The 24,750-nt window shown below is 53.9% G+C and overlaps 9 protein-coding genes across 9 annotated transcripts; 7 read left to right on the plus strand and 2 right to left on the minus strand.

The window, feature by feature from the left end:
- Positions 1 to 1,420: 1,420 nt before the first annotated feature.
- Positions 1,421 to 4,142, plus strand: J4E79_011358 (uncharacterized protein; the record flags this gene model as incomplete). Its single annotated transcript, XM_049360187.1, has 7 exons — positions 1,421 to 1,624; positions 1,678 to 1,716; positions 1,764 to 1,796; positions 1,851 to 1,968; positions 2,018 to 2,025; positions 2,084 to 2,906; positions 2,956 to 4,142. The coding sequence occupies 7 exons, from the start codon at positions 1,421 to 1,423 to the stop codon at positions 4,140 to 4,142; spliced, it is 2,412 nt and encodes an 803-aa protein (XP_049205393.1).
- Positions 4,143 to 4,562: 420 nt separating this feature from the next.
- On the minus strand, positions 4,563 to 5,090 carry HSP10 (10 kDa heat shock protein; the record flags this gene model as incomplete). The annotated part of the gene is made up of 3 exons (XM_049360188.1): positions 4,563 to 4,587; positions 4,659 to 4,942; positions 5,088 to 5,090. The coding sequence occupies 3 exons, from the start codon at positions 5,088 to 5,090 to the stop codon at positions 4,563 to 4,565; spliced, it is 312 nt and encodes a 103-aa protein (XP_049205394.1).
- A 397-nt stretch (positions 5,091 to 5,487) lies between these two features.
- J4E79_011360 (uncharacterized protein) lies at positions 5,488 to 7,559 on the plus strand (the record flags this gene model as incomplete). The annotated part of the gene is made up of 3 exons (XM_049360189.1): positions 5,488 to 5,554; positions 5,607 to 5,777; positions 5,827 to 7,559. The coding sequence occupies 3 exons, from the start codon at positions 5,488 to 5,490 to the stop codon at positions 7,557 to 7,559; spliced, it is 1,971 nt and encodes a 656-aa protein (XP_049205395.1).
- A 2,809-nt stretch (positions 7,560 to 10,368) lies between these two features.
- On the plus strand, positions 10,369 to 12,439 carry J4E79_011361 (uncharacterized protein; the record flags this gene model as incomplete). Its single annotated transcript, XM_049360190.1, has 5 exons — positions 10,369 to 10,625; positions 10,678 to 10,876; positions 10,924 to 11,125; positions 11,218 to 11,547; positions 11,598 to 12,439. The coding sequence occupies 5 exons, from the start codon at positions 10,369 to 10,371 to the stop codon at positions 12,437 to 12,439; spliced, it is 1,830 nt and encodes a 609-aa protein (XP_049205396.1).
- A 930-nt stretch (positions 12,440 to 13,369) lies between these two features.
- On the plus strand, positions 13,370 to 14,403 carry J4E79_011362 (uncharacterized protein; the record flags this gene model as incomplete). Its single annotated transcript, XM_049360191.1, has 3 exons — positions 13,370 to 13,372; positions 13,577 to 14,209; positions 14,275 to 14,403. 3 exons carry the CDS (start codon positions 13,370 to 13,372, stop codon positions 14,401 to 14,403), a joined length of 765 nt encoding a protein of 254 aa, XP_049205397.1.
- Positions 14,404 to 15,705: 1,302 nt separating this feature from the next.
- J4E79_011363 (uncharacterized protein) lies at positions 15,706 to 16,705 on the plus strand (the record flags this gene model as incomplete). Its single annotated transcript, XM_049360192.1, has 2 exons — positions 15,706 to 15,800; positions 15,856 to 16,705. The coding sequence occupies 2 exons, from the start codon at positions 15,706 to 15,708 to the stop codon at positions 16,703 to 16,705; spliced, it is 945 nt and encodes a 314-aa protein (XP_049205398.1).
- Positions 16,706 to 16,814: 109 nt separating this feature from the next.
- J4E79_011364 (uncharacterized protein) lies at positions 16,815 to 18,734 on the minus strand (the record flags this gene model as incomplete). The annotated part of the gene is made up of 1 exon (XM_049360193.1): positions 16,815 to 18,734. One exon carries the CDS (start codon positions 18,732 to 18,734, stop codon positions 16,815 to 16,817), a length of 1,920 nt encoding a protein of 639 aa, XP_049205399.1.
- A 1,445-nt stretch (positions 18,735 to 20,179) lies between these two features.
- J4E79_011365 (uncharacterized protein) lies at positions 20,180 to 21,021 on the plus strand (the record flags this gene model as incomplete). Its single annotated transcript, XM_049360194.1, has 3 exons — positions 20,180 to 20,255; positions 20,309 to 20,818; positions 20,876 to 21,021. 3 exons carry the CDS (start codon positions 20,180 to 20,182, stop codon positions 21,019 to 21,021), a joined length of 732 nt encoding a protein of 243 aa, XP_049205400.1.
- Positions 21,022 to 21,462: 441 nt separating this feature from the next.
- J4E79_011366 (uncharacterized protein) lies at positions 21,463 to 24,462 on the plus strand (the record flags this gene model as incomplete). The annotated part of the gene is made up of 2 exons (XM_049360195.1): positions 21,463 to 22,279; positions 22,331 to 24,462. The coding sequence occupies 2 exons, from the start codon at positions 21,463 to 21,465 to the stop codon at positions 24,460 to 24,462; spliced, it is 2,949 nt and encodes a 982-aa protein (XP_049205401.1).
- Between the last annotated feature and the right edge of the window lie 288 nt (positions 24,463 to 24,750).

A 24,750-nucleotide genomic window follows, 5' to 3' on the forward strand; every position in this document is an offset into this window, starting at 1 on the left:
CTTAGATAGGGATAGGTTGTTTCTAACAGGCTAGCGTGATCTGGTCTATCATCTTGAAGAGTCACACTCGGGTGAAGAGCTAACGGCCCTCTGACTCTGTGTGGTGTTCTGTGTGCGGGGCGCATCCGAATCTGACAGGTCTGTTTTGTAATCACAATAGACTGTACCCTGGAGGTATCCGCGGTCTTTGGGACTCTGAGTCTTAACGGCTAAGCATAGAAGTACGCGATAGGACATACAGGTCGATAGATGTGAAGGTGTTCGGGTTACTACTCAGAGTGTAGTCTCATTGGTCAGAAGCAATCATCATCCAGCCGCAGCCAAGACATCAGTTCTATAATCGACGTAGAGTCGACTTTCTTCTCGTCAACAACACCCCCATGGCCCTTCCCTTCCACAAATCATGGCACAATCCACTTTCCCAACCCAGCAATATACATCGGAAAACTTCGTCGAAAGCTGCGGCGCCATCCTCTACGACACAACTCGCCAGAAGATCTGCCTAATCCATCTCCTTGTATCCGATCTATGGACCCTACCCAAAGGCCGTCGAAACAGCGGAGAATCGCGTCAAGAAGCTGCGCTACGCGAAGTATACGAGGAAACCGGGTACAAGTGTCATATCTTGCCAGTGGATATGAAAACCAGAGCCACTATCGCTGGCGACGCGGCGGACGCCCCAGACGTGGCACGCATCTCACGCGACTCGGTAGAACCTTTCATGGTCACCGTGCGGACGTTGAGAGATGGTCAAGGTGTCAAGGTTATATGGTGGTACGTCGCCATCATGGACGAAGGTGCTTGCGAGATGAAAGGGCCTGGTGAAGAAGGGGTTCAGACGGGGTTGTACTCCTGTGAAGAGGCTGAGAGGTTATTGTACTTTGAGACGGATCGAGAAGTGTTACGCAAAGCTCAGGTATTGGTTGTGAAGTTGGGTTGATCTTGAGTCCTTGAGCTCGAGTGTGACACATGCTGCGATAATAACTCGGAAGATTTCGAGCTGTATCATGCCCACATACGTGCCTGCCTGGCTTGGCTGGTGCGAGCGGACCAAGCGTGGTTACCCTACACCAGGAAGAATCGTGGCGCAGTCTACAACAATATGGAATGAACAGACCGAGAAAGACACATACATCTTTAAAGCCCCCAGGACTTCTCATTAAACTGCGGTATCGTCATCATTTTTGGTGTGCCGTGGTTGGCGAAAGAAAGGAACTGAGTTGGGCTCGGTCTTGTGCTACCCCTCCATGCCGGATTTCCGAGAGAAGGTGGGGCATTGTGGCGTCATTTGCTGCGCCATCATGGGCCACACTTTCACTACGTAAGTGCAGCTGACTCCAGCAGACAGTTATCGCAGACTCTTACTGCGCTGAGCTAAATCATCTTCCATTTCCTCATTTCCCCTCTACATCCCGCGATCATGGGAGTCTCCTCGCAGTACGTGCTGCTTATCGCTATCGCCATCCTCGTCCTACTTCCAGCCGGTGCAGACGCTTTCGGTGCTGGAAACATCGCGTCGATATCGAAAATCGAGGGCAAGAACTGGCGTCATGGCGATATCGAAGATATGCTTGCGACGGTCGCTTGCTTGAAGGGCCATAAGTGGAAGAGTAACATGATCAAGGTATGTCCATATGACGATGTAGCTGTGATGACGGTGACTGACCTTGCGTGTAGCGTGTGTACTTTGGCAACTGGCTACGCGATTACTCACAAGTAAGCCCAACAGATTGTGCGACGTCGGAATGCGCTGACCGGTTTAGGCTGTTGATGTTGGAACGTTGGCTAAAGTTCAAGTATGCGAAAGCAGCAGAAGCGATTTCCCCCATCGACATGCTTACAAGACGTAGGGAGAAACTATTCGCGTTCTGGTCTGGGTCTTGTCTTTCATGTCCTTTGGCTATGCAACTGGAGAGTTTGAGGTCACCGCCGAGAGGCTAGGTGTGTATAGGCCCGAAGAACACATCGGTAAGCGAACTTGAACCTCTTCTGCTTTGTCGTACTAACGAGAGCCCAGATAACCCTGTAAGCCACTACCATCTGCCCAAACACCATTGCATTGATACTAAATCTCCCAAAGAAGGACTATGCCGACAATGAAGACGCGAGAAAATACGACCCTCGTCTTCGAGGACCAGTATCAGATGCCGAGCTTGCAGTGGACCCAAACACTGGTATGAAGAATTACATTGCGAACGAACACGGGAACTGGGCTACTTCGACCGGATATGTGAAGTACTCTTTCGCTCGCGCCATCCACTTCGGTCGACTTTACACCCACGGACAGTCCGGCCAACGTGGTCGGGACGAAGACCTTTCGGAAGCGCTTCGCTGTCTGGGTCAAGGACTGCACTGCCTCGAAGATTTCGGAGCCCATACCAATTACACTGAACTTGTGCTGTGTGAGCTTGGGTATACTAATGTCTTCCCTCACGTGGGCGTCCAGGCTGGCATCAACCTCCATGGAAAGCACACTTACCCTCTCGTGACTGGTACCTTCGGAGGTGTCGACTTCTTCCACTCGGTGCTAGGAGAGGCCAATGATCACATTACCCAGACTGAGATCGATGAGGTGAACACTGCTCTTGTAGATGCAGTCGGTGGGTCTGGTGGGCAGAGGAGCGGACCGGGAGGCCAATCCAACGCTTGCAGTGGGCTCATTGATGTTTTGAGCAAAGTACCCGGTACTGGCGATCTCATCAGCCAAGCACAGAGTCTGCAGGCCTCTTCCGATGCCCAAGCTGCAGAGAACGCGCGAGGTGGTTATGGCGATTACAGTTCGTCTAGGGCTGGACCTAACGACTTCGCTGCACCACCAGGATCCATGGGCGGACCACCAGGACCAGATATTCCAGGAACGAACACTGATCCAGCCACAATCATCCCAAAGATTTACCCAATTCTAGGTAAGGCCTTCGCGAACAGAGAATCGTAATTTTAGCTGACCTCTTCAAGTTTTCCGTGACAACGTTGTCCGCAAGATCTCGGCCATCGTCTCCAAGATCCCCGGTCTTGAGAAGCTGATTGAGACCATTACCGAGCGCGTCACGCTGTTCGTGCTATCACTGCTTGCGCCCTTCATTCTGCCGATCATCAAGACAGCGTCGACCCAGCTGAAGAGCGGATCTTCTGCCGTGATTGACTCAGCGGCCAAGCACCAGTTTGAGGTATGGACGGACCCTACATCCACCAACCCAACACACAGCATGCTGTCCAAGGATCACTTCTCCAACGTCCTGAACCCACCCGCCGGTCAAGTCGCGGTCGCTATCCTACAGTACGTCGCGCCCCGCGTCATATACGCTTGGGACCACCCAGATGTGCCGGTCGACGAGGTCCTGCACGACTGTATGCGCGTGTTCCATCACCCAGCACTTCGCGATCCGCACTGCGAAGTACACAACAACATGTTCAAGGTCGTGGAGCAATGGGCCCGCAACTACCACGGAAAGGACCTGAACCAGATCCTCTCTTCTGAATCTGTAAAGGCTGGACATAACCACAGCGGAGACCACGATCACTCTGCAGGTCACAGTCACGGTGCAGTTAACATGTCGAGCTTCGGCGGCCACAGCCATGGCGGTGGTGGTGGCGGTGGTCATCAACAGCAGTCCAGCGGATCCGGCGACCTCCTAGGTTCCTTGACGAGCAAACTTCCCGGCCCTCTCGGCGGTATACTTAGCAGCTTCGGTGGCAGCTCTGGAAGAACTCGCGACATGGACGATGAACCCTCTGCTTCCTCTTTGGCAGCACCAGGTCCAGGTCCATACCAGCCATCGCCATCGCCTCAGCCCTCGCAGTGGGCTGACTTCCAACCTTACCAGTCCTCGTACGCAGGTGAAGGATATCAGCCGCCTGCTGAGTACAGCAACGCAGTGCCATCTGGCGGATATGGATGGGGTCAAGGCCAGTACTCTGGAGGTCAAGGTGCGGAGCCTAGCTACACGGTCCCTACAAACTACCAGCAAGGGTACGAAAACTACCCTGCTCCTGGAGGCTATGGCCAGCCGCCGGCTCAACAGCCCCCGCCAGGATCTTATGGTGCGTATAACCAGGGTGGCGCATACAATTCGTATGATCAAGGCGCACCTGGGGAAGGTAGCGCAAGAGCGTGGGGCGCTGGAGGAAACTCAGGGTGGTAAGCGCTGGTTCAAATACCCAGGCGTTGACGGCTATAGAGGGAGTGAGGCGTCCCTGGCGCAGCTTCCGGATGGATCTGTCCACTGCAGCATCTCAGTAGATTCATGAATAATGCGAAATATGACCTTTCAATCCCGGCGTCAGGTGAAGTGCGATAGAGTAGAGATTCTTATATCATTGTTTCTCCCCCACATCTGCGCGACAGCTGTTGTCTTTTGATTCCGACCTCTTGCTTGTAAATACATGTTATAGAAGAAACGCTTTCCAAAACAGATAGCCCCAAGCCAGATGATATGCCAAATGAACGCCGGCCGTTATGCTAGCGTCTCGCGTTTCGTGAATGTTCGGGTGTGGTGTTGGTACAGGATACGCAAGCCGATCTATCTTGATTCTATCATGGTAGATGATGGCATATGCCCGATTTACTCGTTGATCTTAGCCAGGAGCCTGCACAATGTGTATTAGCCATGAAATCTAAACCACCAAATCAGACATCTCAAACGAGGCGGGCAACGTACTCGTGGTCCCTGAACAGGCTCAACTCCTCCTCGCCCACCTTGATGGGGCTTCCGCCGAATTGCGGGATCAAGACCTTGTCGCCGGGTTGTACGCTGGGGGTAACGCGCTTTCCATCCTTGTCGAAGGCGCCGGGGCCGACGGCGAGGACCTTTGCTTCGTTGAGCTCCTTGACGGCCGTCTCGGGGAGGAAGATGCCCGTTGCGGTCTTGGCTTCGGGCTTGATGCGCTGGACGAGGATGCGGTCGAGGAGCGGCGCGATGCTCTTGATGGACTTGATTGCGGACTATGGGGGGAATCGGTTAGCTGGGAGCTGGGCTGGAGGTGGAGGTGGAGATAGAGGTGGAGGATGGGTGGTGGGGTGGTTGTGGTGGTGCGCAATGCTCGTGTCGATAGATTATTATGGTGGGTTGGTATTGGGGGAAGCTTACCATATTGACAGATGGACGGAAGGGAACTGGGTATCACGTAGAATCAAGAAAAGGCTATAGGTGCGCTGTATCTGAAGAGGAAGATGTTCGGGTTGAAAGCTAGACAGCAAGATGAAGATGTTGTGCTTTGCCCTTCCAGAAAATTCCATGTCCGTGCACTTACCTCGGAACACGCTGCGGAACGTTTGGCATCTCGCGCATTACCAGAACGAGTAACCTCACATTCGTCCCTTGTTTAGTGCATTCTTTTCGCATTGCATCGGCGTCGACAGTGCTTCTTATGTGGAGAAACAATGTTCGACGATGCGGGCATTGTTACCATACTGCGAGACGGAGCCATGTAGGGCTATTCCGACGATCGCAGTCTACGAGCGCTCTGCCAATCGGGAACGATGAGTTCATGTCGGCTATGCGAGATGGTGTGTTGGTGAAAGAGAAGGGTGATGATGTAGGCAAGAATCTTTTGGGTAAGTCGCAGTCGTATTCGCTGCAAGTATGCGCGACTGATGTACGACACAGGCATTGCCATCAGTGGGGGTGTCGATTCAATGGCACTCGCTGCGTTATACGCACAGTCTCGACTAGAAGACCCCAAGCTGCCTATCCCCCATGGCTTCATTGTAGACCACAAAGTGAGACCGGAGAGTACAGAGGAAGCGAAATGGGTGTCGCAGCAACTACATACGAAGCGTGAGAATCTATGATACTTATCTGGCGGTCAAGTACTAACATTGTCAAGTTAGTATACCAATCACCATTCTTCCCCTTACATGGCCCGATGCCTTCGATCCCAACGACTCCAAGCGATTCGAGACGGAAGCGCGTACGCTCCGCTACCAAGCGCTAGGTCTAGCATGCAGAAGCATGAAGATTACACGCCTCATGCTCGCACATCATGCGGACGACCAGGCCGAAACTGTTATGATGAGGCTGGCGAACAATAGGCTGCGCTCCGGGCTTCAGGCAATGCAGCGCAGAGAGTGGATACCAGAGTGCGAGGGCCTACATGGGGTGTACCACAGCGGAAAGCACCAGAAGCCAGATCGCACCGGGCTTATACCGTTCAAGGTCGAACAAGGAGGTGTGCAGATCCTGCGGCCTCTGTTGACGTTTGAGAAGACGAGACTGATTGCGACGTGCGAAGAGAGGGGTGTAGCTTGGGCAGAAGACAAAACGAATCAGATCAAGACACTTACGTCGCGCAACGCTATACGCCATATATATCAGAACCACAAACTTCCGGAGGCTTTGAGTGTCAAGTCGCTGGTCAATGTCTCGCAGCATATGCAAGAGCGCATCAAGTGGCACAGAGATCTCGCGGACAAACTCTTCGATAAATGCCCCATCAAACTCGATATACAGACAGGCTGTCTTATCGTCCGATTTCCCCCTTTCTCCGACCTCCTACCATACCCGATAAACACCAAAGCCGACAAGATCAAAGCGAAGAACACGGCATATTGCCTGCTTGAACGCGTGGCAGGACTAGTCACTCCCGCCACGAAAGCACCTCTTGGTGAACTCGCCGCGTCCGCCTATCGCATCTATCCCGAACTCGAGGAGCTCGAAGAAAACGTAGTACCGGGTGAAGCGCTCCAAAAGAAGAACTTTTGCGTCTACAACGTGTGGTGGCGCTTCTGGGAGAAGCCCTCGCCGTTTAACAAGCCCGAGCACCAAGAAGAAGGCATCAACCCAGACCTGACCCACCCGCGAGAATGGCTGCTCACCCGGCAACCGCTTGAAACGCTGGAAAGGGCAAATCCTGAATTGAACATCGTCTATCCTCCAAAAAGAACTCTGGGTAAGCCATCACAGAGAGAATTGTGGCGACTCTTCGATGGCCGCTACTGGATCTCTTTAACCAATCGACTTACGTACGACAACATCGTGCTACGTATCTTTAGCAAAGACGATTACTTACCCACTGCCCATGAGATCAAGAATCGAATGCTTGAACCTGCAGAGAATAGTCCCTACCGCTTCATCACGGCTGCTTTCGATCTGCTCAAACCAGCCGATCTGCGCTTCACACTGCCCGCGGTATTCCGAATAGACCGCAAGACAGGCGAGCAAACATTGCTAGGGTTCCCCACTCTCGACTTGCGGCCCCATGGCTTTGGACCACCGGCGAGTGAGTGCGACTGGGAGGTTGCTTACAAGAAGGTTGATTTCGGGTCCCGGTCTGCGTATGATATCATCATGCCTGGGAAGTCGAGGAAGGATATCTATGATGAGGCGATGAAGGGCAGACCGGCGGAAAAGAAACGCATTATCAAGTCAAAGGAGGTGTTGAGGAAGGAGCGGAAGATGAGAAACGTCTTGAGGAACAGGCAGGAGCGTACAGAGGCGAGAATCAAAGGTTCCACGGGATATGACCATGCGGCACATGTTGGTGGGAAAGAGAGCAAAAGACAATGGAGCGCTGCTTTTCAGGACGTGGAGAGCAGTATGCAAGCAGACAGAGGAAAGTGAAGAGAGAGAAAACTGTCCACAAGGAAGGAAGGGGCAGCCTGTATACCACAGAATCAGCAATTGATACCCAACAATAGTCCGATAGGATGTATTCGCGCCATGCTGTGACGAGTGCTGTAGTTGTGGTAAGAAGGGACCCGCGAGGCTGAAGCGATGACGTTGTGGGAATAGACATGGAAAGTGCACCCAGCCAAATGAGGAAGGCAGAAGTCGAGGTAGCCGTCTCCACCAACGCGCATCGCCTCCTTCCCCGCCCTGCAGCGGCAGTCGAGCGCCATTGCGTTGAGCTTATTTCGACCGCTATTATCGTGTGTATGTATTGCATGCGAGGTTGGTGTTGGTCCTATACTGTTGTTTCGCACGGTGCATGGTTGGTTTAGATCGGGTGTTGGCTGTGATGCATTGGTAGTGAAGATGGTGGATGACCTCCCGCGGAGTGTTCTGTTGGCTTAATCACGGCGTGCGGGGAACATTGGCAGGACTATCTATGTGGCGCTGCTGAGACTATTTGTACTTTGTACGCCATGTAGCTGACATGTGGTGTGAGATTTGAGAGAACCACACCTCAACAAGTATCGCATGGCTTGCTCGTGGTAGCCGTAGTTCTACACGCTATCGACGTTGACTCGTGTGGTGGAGCCCGGCCGGGAGTCTTCGAGTAGCCAACTCGCTCCGCGCTCCAGAAGAAGCCACGAAGCGAGAGTAGTCAGGGACGCGAGATCCACAGTTCATCGATGGGGCAAGGGCGACGATAAATTGTCAACAACAGGGCTATCAGCGGCTCAGAAATTCGATCAGAGATACGACGATGGTGGCTTGTCAGATGTTGATTAACGTGTGGAGTGTAAATATGGCAAAGTTCTGGATGGCATTTAGCGTTTCAAAGGCATGAAACGGCGCGCAACATGACTTGGTGCACAAGGTTGCGAACAACCCAGGCACAAGGCCGCACGGGAACCGTCAGCCTCTTGTCGCCAAATTTGCTGCACCCGAGTGCCTGTGGCGGTGAGCGAGACGCGGATTGGGTACGGTCATAATTACTGTCAGGGAGATCGTCTGCGGAGTTTTATCGAGTGCTCTGTGCGTACCGCGATGTTGGGCTACCACCGCTGAGATGACAGGAGGCATGTAGATCAAGCGGAATTTCTTTTGTGCGTCTCAGGTCTGGCAGCAGCAATGATGTGAATCAAGGTGATGGGCCAGCTGGAGAATGGGCGACTATTATTTGATACGTAACAGAGAGTTTTTGAAGTGCAAGCTGTGGCAGGCTAGTCCATGGTGCTGCCCGTGGTAGACGCCCCTTTCACGTGAGGTGAAGATTGAGCCGGCATGGCCCTAGTCACACTGGCCAGGTGTTTTCGGCTGATCTGAGATGAAGGCGACCATTCTTGAGAGTCAGTCCGGGTTTAGCAATTTTCACTTCACCCGTTGCTGTGGCAAGGCGGTGTCCAAACTGGATGATCTATGCCGGGACTGGTCTGTTCAGGAGTGCAGGTGTTGACCGCGCCAGATAGTAGATGCAGATGCCAGAACCAGAGATCTAACACCAGCCTCGAGAGAGTCGGACTGGCAAGAAAAGAAAGTCAAGCGTGCGTGAACGCCATCAAGACTAAGATGGCGGCACGTAGTCTCTTCGGCAGCATTCGCCAGCACCAGCGCAAAGGTTAGCAATTTGGGCGCCAGGGTCTTGACGCCTTTTGTAAACGGGGATCACGCTTGAAGGGCGGTGGCGTGCCGCGATTCGTTACGTGCAGGCGCTAGAAGTGTCTAGCCTTGAATGCTCAGACAGGCTTGGCATGGCGCGAGAGTGCGAGTTGTGCAGAGTTCGCGACGGCGCAACCAAGACGGCGGAGGCGTGGCACAGAGGTGCGCGCTGTTGATGGAGGTGTTCACTGCAGCGGCCAGCGGTAGAGCCGCCTTTTGGGTGTGTGAGACTCGAGGGCGCTCGGGTGATGATGTGCATGGAGTGGGTTGGATGCAAGATACCGATGTCGATCACGGTTATACTCAGTGGTGCGCTCACCTGGGCACTACTACTGTGCCCGGAGTACTGATGGTGCGAACGCTGTATACTGGTGGATGTACAGCGGACACCTAGTGAAGATGGGTGTCGATGACAAAGACGAGGCAGGCTAGACGATAGCCATCTGCCCAAGACGGCGCCGGCTGTCGTGTTTGGAGCCGTCATCAGTCTCGTGAGCCCGCAAAGATAGCAACCTCTGCCAGACATACATGGCCGATCGTGGGCAAGTGTGAAGAGGGGCAGCTGGATCATGCGACCACGCCCAAGGGTCAGTCGACCTCTCTGCTTATCAGACGCGTGGGCGCCAACGTGGAGTCCGCCAGATGCCGGATCACGCACAGTAGATGCAACTCTGGCTTCGATAGCAAAGGTTGATGCCGGCATGCACAGCGGGCGTTTCAGAGGTCAGAGTGCATAACGTTGGTGAATGGTGCTATTCGGGCGGGCTAGCAGCTGGCGGGTCCGTCCAAGAGGACGTGCAGCCGCGAAAGCCAATTTCGTTGGTGGCATCCCTGCACCTGAACCCCTACCTAGCAACAGCCCTCACCTTAAAGTTCTCCCCTTCCTTGGGCGTCTGAGATTTTCTATCCTTCTTCCTCCTCACCGCCCTTCGCATCCTTAACAAGGTCGTGCCTGCTTGTCTGCCGCTGCACTTTGCGAGCGTCGTACTTTCCCTTTCCGTACATCTTGTAATACCCAAACCCGAGCTTGCCTCACAACACTCCTCTTTTCGCACCCACAAACCCCACACACGCACGCTCTCCCAAACAAACTGCACCACACACCATGTCTGCCCCCGTCGACGCCCCCAAGCCCGTCGAGCACCCCGAGGTTGGAACTGTCGGCACCGTTGAGCCTGCGCCGGCACCCGTTGTCGCCAGCGAGCCTGTCGTCGCTGCGCCCGTAGAGGAGGCGTCCAAGACGGAGGATGTCCCCAAGACCGAGGGCGAGGCCGCAGCGCCCGTAGAGGAGGCCAAGGAGGAGAAGGTCGTCGAGCCCATCTACAGCGGTGCGCTCGGCTACAAGGCGCCTGGCCTGAAGAAGTGAGTGCAACCACATCTGTCGACTTCGCGACCGTTTACTGACAACTTCCAGCGCCTTCCGCTTCGCCAAGAAGTACTTCTGGTTCGGCGAGGAGCCCGTTGCCGCCGACAACCTGAGGGAGTACCTCCGCGGCGAGAAGCCCGAGGTTGCCCACCCCGTTGTCGCCTGGTCCAGCCAGACCGGAAAGGGTCTCCTTTTCTTCGTCAAGCACGCCGACCAGAAGGAGCACCCCGCCGGTGTCCTCAACTTGGTAGGTTGAATTCTCCTCAGTTCAAAAACACAGTCTAACACCCCCAGGCCTATGCCACCGACCTCGCCAAGGACGGCGCCGTCGCTTTCGCGTTCAAGATCTCCGGCCACAAGCACACCTTCGAGGCCACCACCGCCGCCGAGCGTGACGGATGGTTCGTCGCCGTTGAGAAGGCCATCACCGAGGCCAAGGCGTCCAAGGACACCATCGAGTCGAGCGAGGGCTACAAGGAGAACAAGGAGAAGATTGGTACGTTTTTCCAAATCACCCACGTCGCGTCGCGTCGCGATGGCACTAGTGGGCGATCTGTCTGTGTGCTGCAGTAGGCTAACATCCCGCAGGTAAGCCCACCGCGCTAGCGGGAGCTACATCCTCCGCCCCCAAGAAGAGCATGGACGCGACCCCCAAGCTCGCCGAGGGTGAGACCGCCGCTGCTGGCGAGCCCGTCGCTGCCCGCACTGGATCTTCTTCCAGCTCCTCTTCAGACGAGGAGAAGCGCAAGAAGGCCGCTAAGAGCAAGTCCCGCTCTGTCTCCCGCGGCAAGCGTGCCAGCCTCTTCGGCGGCCTGCTCGGAAAGAAGGACAAGGAGCCCAAGGAGGAGACCGATGCTGCTAAGACTGAGCCTGAGGTCAAGAAGGAGGAGCCCGCCGTCGTTCCTCACCTCGACGAGAGTAAGCTCATCCTCCCCATACTTGTATCAACTCGTACTAACATCTAGTAGTCCCCGCCACTGCTCCCGTCAACGCCAACGACGTTGTGAAGCCCGCTGAGGAGACCACCGCCGAGCCCGTCGTCCCTGTCGTCGCTGCTCCCGCTGAGGAGGTCAAGGTCGATGAGACCGCTGCTCCCGCCACCGCTGAGAAGCCTAAGCCCCAGAAGCGTGGTTCCATCTTCGGATCCTTCGTTGAGAAGCTCAAGTCTCCCACCACCGAGAAGAAGGAGCACGAGGCCGGTCTTGCCTCCACACCTGTCAAGGAGAACGAAACTGCTGCTGAGGCCAAGCCCCTTGAGGAGGCCCAGGTTGGCGCACCTGTCGTTGCTGAGCCCGCCGTCGTTGCCACCGAGCCAGCTAAGACTGAGGAGGCCAAGGTCTCTACTCCTTCCAAGGAGAAGGACCACTTCAAGTTCGGAAAGTTCTTCGGCTCCAAGGACCGCGCCAAGTCGCCTGCTCGTGAGCCCAAGGTCGATGCGGCTGCTCCTCAGATCGCCGACACCAACGCGCCAGCCACCGCTGAGCCCGTCCAGGCCGTCGAGCCTGCCCCCATTGCTGAGACCAAGGTTGAGCCCACCGCAGAGACCGAGGCTCCCAAGCAAGACAAGCGCAAGTCGTTCTTCGGCAACCTCGGCCGCTCGCTCTCCAAGGCGACCGGTAACAAGGCACCCAAGGACAAGAAGGACGCTGCCAGCCCTGCTCCCGTCGCCGAGGAGGAGGCGGTTGCCGCCCCCGCCGTTGAGGAGAAGAAGGAAGAGACCACCGCCCCTGTCGTAGCCGACATCCCCGCTGAGAACAGTGTGGGCGATGCTTCGAAAAGCGCCAACCCGACTGTCGCTACAACTGCGTAAGGTTTGGTGGGAAGATGTCAGCCTTTGCAACGACAGCCACGACGGAATGACGGAAAAGCAAAGACTTCGTAAATCCCTTGTTTGACCGCCGGCCACTGATACCCCCAAAATCTGCTTTGGATCTTGAACCCGGATTCAGGCGTCACATTTGGATCAAGCTTCTTCACATATCCCCTCTCATATTTGATTTCTCCTTGCATCTGGACCAACTCATTGTCACTCTCTCTTGGTGGATCGCGACGGACTCTTTGTTTAGACTGATACCACTGTAACTGTTTCTCTCGTTTTGATACCACTGGCGGATCTCGGACGCATTTGTTTTATCGCGCAATACCCCGGATACCCTCTGCGTACTGCCTTGTTAGAAGGAGTACACAAGCGGCCACTAGGGCACATATCGACGTAATAATCTCTAATAAACTGTCGTTTGCTCTTACTTGAAGTGTTAGCTATGTGTTCGGTGATGTCTTGACTCAATGATAGCGATGGTTGCCGCGGACGAGTATGCCGCGTGGATCGACCAAGTTGCATGACGCTCACTCACGACGGTCGTGTGCTGCCCGGATGAGTGTGAACTAGACACCAACCTGCAATAGACCGGCCCAGCCCTGGGTGCGCGCATGAAGACATGTGGCAAGGCTTGAGCAAGATTGTCGCATCATGAGCACGGCAAGAGCGGAAGGCGCACTGGGGGAACCATACAGCGCAGGTCGACTGCGCCTTCCTTGGTGCTATCGATTGATACTTCCATGTCTGGACCCGGCAGCCTCGTCTCTACCCAACACAGCTCGCCCTTATTCTCTTTCTGAGAAACACCATGCCCATGCCATCATCTTTCACTTGCGTTCACATTCATATCCCGCTCGTATTGCCGCTGCATTCCTACCTTCGCTCTGTGCATTGCTAGGCCATACATGTCATCACGTCACCATGGTAGGTGGATGCCGATCGCGTGTCTCAGCGCAAGTACCAGCAGTTCGCATGCTCTAACACACACACCATTAGGGTTGTTGCGCATCCCGCACGAGTGACAACACTCCGCCTGCTGTCCTCGCGCATTCGTCGTCGCGTAACATCACAGCGCCGTCGACGCGACCCAGCTCTATCCCCTCACCACGCGCCTCACATGCTTCGCAGGGCAATGCGCACCCACCGACGAGTCGCCCGGATGCCGACAACCGCCCCAACACGCCTCTCAAGCCCATATCTCCGACTCAGCGCTCGCGCTTGCCTAACACGCTCGCTTCACCCACTGCTAAGAGCAGCAGCCGCGTCCAACCTCTGACAGACTCTACGCATTCGACATGGACCCGATCGCGGTTAGAGAAGGAGCGCGAAGACTGGTGGGATACACAGGTCACCGGTTCGGAGCAGATATGGGGTGCCATACGTCTTGTGGCGCAGCATCTACAGGCTGCCCAGTTGCAAGAGGCGCAGACGATGCTCGATGTCAGTGACTGCACGTGCCCAACGGGCCTGCTTTGGCGAGGCGTTTACGATGCGACTGGCGTCCAATACAAAGTCCCCGAGTGGGTGGTAGTAGAGCCAGAGGGCCTGGCAGAAGAGGATGGCATGGACGACAAAGACTTGGCTGGAGATGCGAGCGCCAGTGCTGTGCAGGAGACGGTTGAAGATACCCTCGCGGACGACTCCGGCAGCCTTATACGTGTGAAAGTAAGGACGAGCCATGACCAGCGGGATCACCAGGTCGTCATGCGGATGAGAGACTCGATCGCGACCATTATTGAGAAGCTGAAGAAGCAAGCAAAGGTATGTCGGATTTCATTGTCTCCATGCCTCTCCTTTACTGCATGTACATTGCTAACTACGTATAGCTCGATCCCTCTCTCGTAATTCGTCTCGCATACGGCGGACGTATATATGAGCCCAACGACGTACTCGAAGCCAACGCGCGCTGGAACTTTGCTAATAACTACATCCTCACCGCTCTCGTCTTTCAGTAAACATTTGATCCTTTGCACATCCGCATCCGCGCTCCTACCATGTCCCAAGGCTCCACGTTTGAATATGCGGGTCATATGGCTCACGAGGATTACTAGGTCTCCAACCGAGTATCTCGACTTCCTGTTTGAGTCGATTGTCAAAACGTTGGATGAAATGGGCATACCGGACCCGAACGAACCTACTTCGGAACATAACGCTGGCGGTAGCGAGACCGACCCTCTTCTTCCTCGAGCACGTTGGTCGGATAGTGGCAGCGATGACGGAACGTCTGCAGGTTGCGTCGCCTTTTTGTATGGATTGGTTCGCTCATACTGGAACTTTCAGCGGTGGAACTACTCTTCGCTTCAATAGTCCATTTGGTGGCTTGTTTGATACCCCTCTCTCCGATGTCTTTTCGTTTATACTGGCGGTAGGCAACAAGGCCTTTGCTTGTACCCAGCGTCATTTTTAATCCTTCGGCGTATCGCTATTGCGAGATTGTAATCCTTTGGACAATATAAGTCTGACTAGTGCTTGAAGTTCTCTTCAATACAAACATGCTCTGTTCATTGACTTTATTCACTTGACGATTCATGTTGACAGGTGCTACAAGTGAAGCCGTGTGGAAGTTGTACAACGTTGATTGTGGAGTCCGCATGGCTTGATGGCAACCTACCAGTAATTCTTCCCGTGCAAGTCACGATCTCAAGCCGTCACCTCATACAAGAAAAAAACTAAACAGGTCTGCAGGCTACATTAAGCTAAAACCTTGCAAAGTAGGTAACCTAACGTTAACGTAGGCTCTAGGCTGTTTAGTTTTTTCCTAGGCTGGCGTGCCGTGTCTGATAGCAAAGATGCATTTATCGTCTTCTCCACTTGTAACATCCTTCGCATGCGAAGCTTTGTGGGTATCTCCGGGTTGTGCTTAACCCCGAATCAGATGTCATCACACCCACATAACAAAGTGATGATCAACACCATTCCAAGAAGCAGTCAAGCGTGTCCTCCGCTTCTAGCCTTCCCGAGGTCAAACGTTCGTTATCTGCCGTCTAGCTTCCCGCATTCTCCATCGACACCATGATGGTTGTGGTGAACCCTGTGACATCATCGTTTTTGAACCTCGGAAGCTCATCGCCCGCCATGACGATGACCTACCCTCTTTTTGAGTACCATAAAGACTCACTAAGAGCGAACCAGATCCCCCAATTCGTAGCACACATAAAGCCAACATGTTCGCCTCATCTGCTTCGCGTTCTTTACGCACAACTTCCACAGAGCGACTTTCACAAATAACCAGACAAGTCCTCCCGCAACAAATCAGAATGGCGCACAACGGCACAACCCACACGCTCAACACGGGCGCCAAGATTCCTGCCATTGGGTTTGGAACTTGGCAGGACAAGGAAGCCCAGGAACCGTAAGCTTTTGTCTTGTCGTTGAGAATTGTGTTGTTTTACTGATTCGAAAAACAGCGCTGTCACCATGGCCCTCAAAGCCGGCTACCGCCACATCGACACAGCACGCATCTACGGCACCGAACCCGCAGTCGGCAACGCCATCAAAAAGTCCGGCGTCCCCCGTTCCGAGCTCTTTATAACCAGCAAGCTCTGGAACAACTCGCACCACCCCGACGACGTCGAAGCCGCACTCGACGCATCCCTCAAGGACCTCGGAACCGACTACCTCGACCTCTACCTCATGCACTGGCCCTCGCCCTTCGCCCGGGGCTCAGAAATGTTCCCCAAAGACTCCGCCGGCAAAGTCAAGGTCGGCGAGAGCGACTACGTCGACACCTACAAAGCCATGGAGAAGTGCTTCAAAAGCGGCAAGGCCCGCGCAATCGGCGTCTCGAACTTCAGTAAAGCGGAGTTGGAGCGCTTGATCAAGGAGACTTCTGTTGTGCCTGCTGCTCACCAGATCGAATGCCATCCGTATCTTCAGCAAAACGACTTCACGGAGTTCCACAAGCAACAGGGTATCCATGTGACGCAGTACTCGCCGTTTGGCAACCAGAACGAAATCTACGATTCGGGGAAGAACATGAACAAGCTCATGGATGACCCTGTGCTTGTGGAGATTGGCAAGAAGCATGGCAAGACTGGTGCGCAGGTCGCGCTGGCGTGGGGTATTGCCAAGGGCCATTCGGTTATTCCCAAGAGCAAGACTGAGTCGAGGATCAAGGCGAATCTGGAGGGAGACTTTGCGCTGCCTAAGGAGGATGTAGAGAAGATTACTGGTATTGATAAGAAGATGCGGTTCAATGATCCTTCGGGTAACTTTGGATGGAACTTTTACACTGATCTGGATGGTAAGAAGAAATGAGGGGGCGAGTAATGTAAAATAATGCTGTTAAAGTAGCAGACTCACAATGATATAACTATGTGCATTACATGATAAAAACGTCCAAAAACGCCCGCCGCACACCCATCCCCTAACTATAACTCCCTGCCGCCCAGCTCTTCCGGCTCTCCCTGCGATCCTCACCCTCAAAGAAAATGGCAACCTTGTTCGGCTCCCCCTTTTCCCCCTCATGGTAATCATACTTGATTTTCTTGAACCGCAGCGCCCTCGCTGCCTTAATCTCATCCCCACTCATAACCATCGCCGCATCGCCACCAATACGACTAACAACGGGGTTCAACAGCATGGCCATACTAAAAAAGCTCTCGTCGCGGACAATCGTGCGGTTGGCGAAGAGGCCTAAGAGGCAGAGAGCGAGAAATTGGATGAAGCAGATGCCGCCTAGGATGCTAAAAACGTAGGACCAGTCTACGTCGAGTTGCTGGCCTTGCGATGGGACGACGGTTTGGTGCGTGACGTTGTAGCGAATGCCATGGTCATCGAAGGCAGCGACAGCGCCGATGGTAAAGCGCATGAGGAGGTCTTCGACTTCGTTTTTTGCGATGTTGTGTGCGGGCGACCATTTGGTGCCTTGACTGTAGGACCGGGTTTGGCGATCGAACCAACCGTTCCATGGTATACCTGTCCAGCCCATGGCACCAGCAGCTGTACGAGCGAAGATATCGGAGCCCCAGACTGCCCTGAAGTCGGCGGGGTCGCGGGGATCGATGTCGTTGGGGGCGTTAATCGCGGTTACGTTACCGAGTGTGTTATTGCAGAGGAAGAGGGAGGCGGCGGTCACGCGCGCGTGCTTTTTGTTGTCCGACTCGGGGAGTTGCATGACGGTGAAGTTCGTACATCTTGGCCCGCAGTTTTCGGGAACAGAGGCCATCCAGGTTACGGAGCCGCCGGCTTGTTCAGTGACTTCCCACTTAACGTAGTCATCGTCGCCTCGGTGTCGAGCCATGATGTAGAGGGATTCGTCGGGTACGTCGTGCACTTTGCCGTCCTTGACTTCGAGTTGTTCGCATGATGCGTGGGCTGTGATGTTGCGGGAGCTGGCGAGGTAGTTGACCCATTGGTGGGCTGGGTCGCGGTTGAAGAAGCGGTAGTGCCACGCGCCGTTGCCGCGGTAGATGGGTGTGCCTGGGATGCCGGATAGATCGGTAATCATGTCGTCCATATTGTCGGTAAGATTGAATTCGGGGTATGCCATGGCTTCCATGCCGTACATCCACGCTGCTTCCAGCGAAGTCTCGTTGATGAGACTGATTTCGGGGTCGATCTCGCGCGGCGGGTTGTCGACGTACCAATCGTTCAGATCGGCTACAGTTACATTCCCGTATGACAAGAGTGGTATCTCCGAGTTCTCCATCGGCCAGAACAGACTCAGCAGTGCCACTAGGATCTGAGAGCCGATGTTGAGAACCAGCCATGCCAGACACGCTAGCCACATCCACTTCGTCTCATCGTCTCTAACATCCTTGAACATTCGGAATTTGCGCAGCCATTTCTGACGCCGGAAGCCAGGTGACGACAGGATCATCAGTTTCGTAACCTTGGCAAGCGAACTCAGGTGTAGGATCAGGTCGAATACTTCTAGACTAACGTAATGTCTAGTGAGAAATGACCATCGGAACACTGATGCATAGTGCTTTAACGAGGCCAAGATGTTCAAACCCAGACACAGCGAGAGACCGAGAGTAAGCGAGTTGAAGATTCGGATATCGATCTTGGAGAGAACGACGGGGCGGCGCCATCCTTCCCAACATTTGAGTGTAACACACATCACTGCGCTGAAGAACAACGTTACGAGAAGTTTCGTCGCGCCTGTCTTGAGGAGTGTCTTCCGCGCCTCTCTTTGGTCGAATCGCTTGACGTGGTGGTGGTGTTTGTGGTGATGAGTCCCGTCTTCAACATCGAAGGTGGAGCTGGGGCTGCCTACGCTGGCGTAGAATCCGCCCTTGGACTCTATGATCTCTGGAGACTGGACCATGGATGGTGTGTGCATTGGTGAGTTGGATGGCGAGTATAATGCGTCGTCGACATGCTGCATCGCTACATCACCACTGTCGTAGCTGAGTGGTTCGGCGGAGCTGATCAATGGCGCATTGTCGGAGTGCCCCCCACTGACTGTGCGGCTGCGATCCATGGTTCTTGTTCTTTTGTCTACGTTCGACGGGATGGTGTCTTTGTGCTCTGTCAAACCTACAACTGTAGAGATGACTTTGCGTGGCTTGGAACCTCGTGTGCCGTCAGACGGCAGGCTGCAGGTGTCTTGGGCGAAGATAGCAAACTAGGTAGCGAGCGAGCGAGGCGTTACGCGCATTCTTTAGCGATGGCGAAAGTACCGACACTGTGGTTGCATTCCCCGGGTATACTGGTATGTGAAAGGGATTCCTCAGTAGTCCTGCAAGACTTGCCAGGTAAAGTAGTAAGAGTGATTATCTGAAGTGGAGAAAATGCAGAATCCTCTGGAGCGCACATGGCGCTCTTATCGCTGTCTCCCGGGCGGGTTTCCGCGCGACGACCATATTGGGGGCTGAAAGTTTGGGGGCCACAACAGCCGCATTTGCAAGCCTTTGGCGTTGCACAGCGTGGGCGAAGCAAGTCCAAAGTTGAGAACTGCCAGCGACAGAAGGACGACAACCAGTACTAAATTGTAATAATAGAAGCACAAAAAGTACTTCGACGACTTACCATGCGCCTATCGTGAAGCATGCGTTCGGAGAACTACATCGGCCCACCCCTCTTCGTCCTTGGTAGGCTGGATTTTCCCAAACTGGAGGCTGAGTCTCATGCTAGACCCACGAGTGTAGCGATCGGTAGTCCTATTGTTAGCTAGATAGGCTGTTGAATGCAAGCGAAGTATCGAGGCGTTTCTAGTCCAGTAGTATCCAAGCGGTTGTACGCCACGAACAACAAGTATGGGGGGCCGGAACGCTCATTCGCCTAAGATGCAGCTGCGGGAGGGTAGAAGCGCAAGGCTCGGAACTTGCAGTATGTCGCAAAATGCAGCTGACTTCGACCATGCAGTTGTGGGAGCTCTTCGAGGGCGGAGATAAGCTTAGGCCGATGTCAACGTTGTTGTGGTTGTTGCTGTTGTAAGCGTCGCGGAGTGAGTACCCACATAACCGGCCGCGGTTGCCGAACTGTCAGCTTTTACCTTTGCGGGGACCCACCAATCCTCGGAGTTGTAGGAGGCATATTGATGCTCCTGTGCTACTCATGCGACATATCCGTCGTCGCAAGAGCAGGGGGATGGTAACTCTGATGATGATGCCCGCGCGCGAGAGCGACTGCCGACTAGCCTCAGGTACTCCCCACCTGACGCTAGATGACAAATGACTGTGGAGAAGGCACGAAGGGCGTCATGTCAACCAGTCTCAGAGCTTCATATTTATCGCGTCTATCTCAATCTTGCTGTTAACTATCAATCATCGAGACCAAAACATCATGTCGTCGTCAAACGTGGTTCTGTACGATCTGCCTAGCAGGAGTGGTTCCTCATGGTCATTGAACCCGTGGAAGAGTGAGTTCATCCACACTACAAATGCTATCTTGATCCTTCTGACAGGCACGCAGCTCGCATGGTACTGAATTACAAGAAGATCGACTACACGACCGAATGGGTAGAATACCCTGACCTGGCCCCCAAGTTCAAAGGCCTCGGCATCCCGCCCACCCCCAAGGACGCGCCAGGCTATTTCGCAGAGTACACCAGTCCCGCTATCAAGCATGCCAACGGCACCTATCAGATGGATTCTTGGCCCATTGCCTACGAGCTTGAGAAGCAACACCCAACTCCGTCTTTGCATCTCGATGACCCCATCGTTGTGCAGGTCAGGGACCATATTGCCAAGATAGCTGGTCCACTGAGACCTCTCCTCATTCCTCAGGTACCAGTTGTGCTGCTGAACAAGCCGAGTGCGGAATACTTCAATGAGACGAGAGAGAAGATGTTCGGGAAGTCGCTCGAACAAGTCGAAAAGGACGCCAATGCGGACGAGTGTTGGGAGGCGGCTAAGGCACCGGCGAAGGAGGCGGGCGATCTACTGAGGAAGAACGGTGGACCTTACTTCCTGGGTCAGACTGGTAAGTGACAATGGGCGGGCTGGATGATGTCGACTTCAGATGCTAACTTGTGAGCAGTCTCGTATGCAGACTTTATCTTTGTGTCGATGCTACACTTCGTCAAGTGCATAAGCGAGGACAAGTTCAAGAAGCTTCTGGCTCTTGATGACGCCTTCCCTAAGGTTTACGAGGCGTGTAAACAATGGCTGGAGAAGGACGACTAGTCCCTTCTTAGCCAGCGCCAGTGCCTAAACCGATCGATCAACATCGGGACTGCTCTTTCTGATACCCAGGTATCGTGCGTTCAGATGTATAAGATCTTGAATTCAACAATTATGAAGTTTTGCTGCACTGCATGCCATGCGCCACACTACCCCTCTCTTGCGCCCGCCAGACTGCCTGACCACTCTGACTGTGCAGCATTAGCGCGGCCACGCTTCTTGCCTTGCGCCCGATGGGCAGTGTTGCCTAGCAGCTGATAAGTTCAGCTTTGAAGTCATAATGCCGCCAGATCATACACGCACAACGGTAACGTCGCACCTCGATTCATACTTTCTGATCTCTTGACAAGAGCTGTTCGGCGCGTTTATTAGAACATCATCTTCTCCGGTCGGATGACGCTCGAGGTCGTTGCACTAATTCCAAACGTGCCTTCCGTACCCAACATGAGCGCGGCAACTCTATCACCGAGGGCTGACACTGCGCATGAAACCTCGCACAGTTCTGATGACGGATTCGAAATAGTAGAGCACGACGTCGATGTTCTGAGCATCCCGGGATCGCAAGATGGCACCCCCATACCGACTATAGCGGTGACAGAGGAAACCGAGCGCAACGGAGGAACGGACGAACCCAGGGAAAGCCGGCCTTGGTTATTCGATTATGATGAATTTCATGATGCGATAAAAGGCGGGGACTTAGATGGCGTGAAGAAGATGCTGGACGACGGTGCAAACGTCGAACGTGGAACAGACGAGGGAGAATCACCACTGATACTCGCAATATGGAAGCAACACATCGCCATCATCACGCTATTGCTAGAAGGAGGCGCGGATGTGACCCGCGCGTTCGACGGTTTTCCTCCCACCCACTATGCCGTCATGCAGAAAGAGCGAGCACCCCAAATCCTCCAGCTTCTCCTCGACTACGGCGCCAGCTTGGAAGCTGTTGGCAAAGAAGATATCAACGCGTTACATTTCGCTGCATGTAACGGCATGATATATGGGGCTGACTTCCTGATCGGTAAGGGAGTAGAGGTCAGCAAGACCTGCGCGGATGAGAGGACGCCTTTGATACTGGCTGCAAGGCATGGACATATGGCAATTGTCAAATTACTTATCGCCAAAGGAGCAGATTTGCACGAAAGAAGTGAAAATGGTTGCACTGTTCTGATGTGGGCGGCGGAGTACGGACAGCATGAAGTCGTTCGTTACTTGTTGGAGGCAGGCGCGAGGGTGGACGACCGTAGTGTGGAGGGTCTCAGTAAGTTGATGTAGCCTTCACGACTTTTTGAACAGCAACTGATACCAGCAGCCGCCCTATCACTCGCCAGCATGAATGGCCGATTGGAAGCCGTACAACTGCTGATTGCTAGCGGTGCAGACATCAATGCACTCAGTCTGGATCCAGAATCCTTTACTCCGGCAATGTTTGCTGCAATACAAGGACATGCAGAAGTACTACAGGTCCTGATATCACGCGGAGCAGATTACAAACCAGAGTTTGAAGTCGATTGGGCTGATGGTGACACGATCCTCAATATGACCTTGACGAAAGGTCATCTCGCTACTGCCAAGATCCTGTTAGAAGCCATTGGTGGACCAGACTACCCAAAGGAAACTATCGCACTCCAAATGGCCACTGCGCAATCCAAGGTAGAACTAATACCAGTGATGAAGGCCGTTTCTATCATGTACCAAGAAATCGATCCCCATTCCACCGACGGGGAGAACCTGGGTTGGGTCGAATGGGTCTTGGATCAAGGCGGAGAGCTCGTCAGAGCAAAAGCCACGTGCAACATGCTATATACTGCATTAGCTGCTAGGGATGTCGGTATAACTGCAGAGCTACTCAGACTCGGAGCCGATCCAAATATCTTCGGGTTCATGGGTTACACACCACTCCACGTCGCAGTCGGCGGGCTGGCGTGCAACCTGGAACTCGTCGAAGTCCTTCTCGAATTTGGTGCTGATCCGGCCAAGCTCTCGCAAAATCCCACCATAGAAAAGAGGGTCACGCCACTACATCGTGCCATCTTGGGATTCGAAAACGAACGTCCAGACAAAATGCCTGTCGTCGATCTTTTGCTCGCAAGTGGGCGGTGTAAGGTCATGAAAGGACCGGACGCTCAGTCTTCTGCCTTTCTGAGTGTAGTGAGCGCGTTCGATGGTGGGAGTGCTGAGATTGCCAAAAGCCTAGCGTTCCGGATGCTGGATTCCATGTCCGATGTGAACGACGACAAGGCTGATGATGGGTCTACTCCGATGCACGTTGCTGTCCAATACAATCAAAAAGAGCTTATTGACGGACTAAGACGCAAAGGCGCCGACATTAACGCGAAGAACAACGACGGCATGTCACCTCTTCTTCTGGCGTGCGGCATGAATGCGGAGCTGGTCAACTTCCTGGTTACGCGCTGCGCAGACGTTTCTGCTGTCAACGAGAAGAACCAGGGAGCTTTGCATATTGCCGCTGCCTGTGGGCAAGTCGGAGTGCTCAGGTTTCTCCTTGACATGAACCTAGCCGATGAGGAGCCACTGAACATCAACGCTGTAGACGATGCAGGTCACACCCCTTTGATAGCTGCCATAGTAGAAGGCCATGAGCGTGCAGCTTTCTTCTTACGGGTACGACGTGCCTCTGTTCGACAACGTACGACCGACAGAGGACGACTTGCCTTGCATTACGCAGCACAGGCAAGTATGAACCGTATTGTGGAATCCATCTTAGGGGTGTCCTGCAACGACATCATCAATGTGGAAGATCATGGGGGATACACACCCCTAGCACTCGCGTGCATGGCAGAGACCCCCACCGTCGTTCCCACCTTGCTCTCCTACGGCGCAGACCCAAACGTCATCTGCCAGGACACCGGCGACCGCCTCCTTCACATCGCGCTCAAACGACCTCTACACATGGATCGCGTTGCAGACAGGGAAAGTAGTCCATCACTCGACCTGCTCAAGCATCAAGACACCGATATCACGGCTCGCGATGGCAGCGGCCGCAAACCACTGCATCTCGCATCTGAGTTCCACAATCTAGAGGCTACTAAAGTCCTCTTATCCAAAGGCGTCTCACCACACTGTGAAGACAACAAGGCCCGAACGCCACTATGTCTGTGTTCAAATCCTTACATCGCGCAGGTGCTCATCGACCACGGCGCGGACGTAAACCACGCGGATGAAAATGGATGGACGCCGTTGCATTACGCTGTATCGAGGTGTTGGGTCAAGGCTTTTGCGGTGCTGAGACAGTCAGGCGCTGATATGGATATGAGGACGCGAGATGATGGGCTCAGTGTCAATGAGAGGTTGGACACGTTTGGTTCGTGGCAGGACTGGGTGTGTACGGAAAGGGAAATGGTGTGTGCCGATGCACAGAGGGAGAAGATTAGGGAATTTGACTTGAGGACTGAGATGAGCATGAAAGTAGATAGGTATTGAGGTGACTACTGATGGCGCAAGTTTACTTGCCCCAATGGGCTCGTCACTGATTGTAATGCTCATCCATTTCTACTCTGATGCAATTTCGATGTTGCGCCCTAGTGAGTGAGACATCAAGTCTACGTCCCGGAGTCCACGGGTTTTTCGATCGCACATATTGACGAGTCATGAACAGTAGCGCGCACGACTCGCCCAATCCAGCCACGCGCAACCTCTTCACTCACGACGTCACCACATCGACATCCAGTCCAGAACATCACAACAAACCTAAATGATAGATAAACATTT

Source organism: Alternaria viburni (assembly GCF_023758015.1).
Source record: "Alternaria viburni strain BMP 2772 chromosome Unknown scaffold_40, whole genome shotgun sequence".
NCBI lineage: Eukaryota > Fungi > Ascomycota > Dothideomycetes > Pleosporales > Pleosporaceae > Alternaria > Alternaria viburni.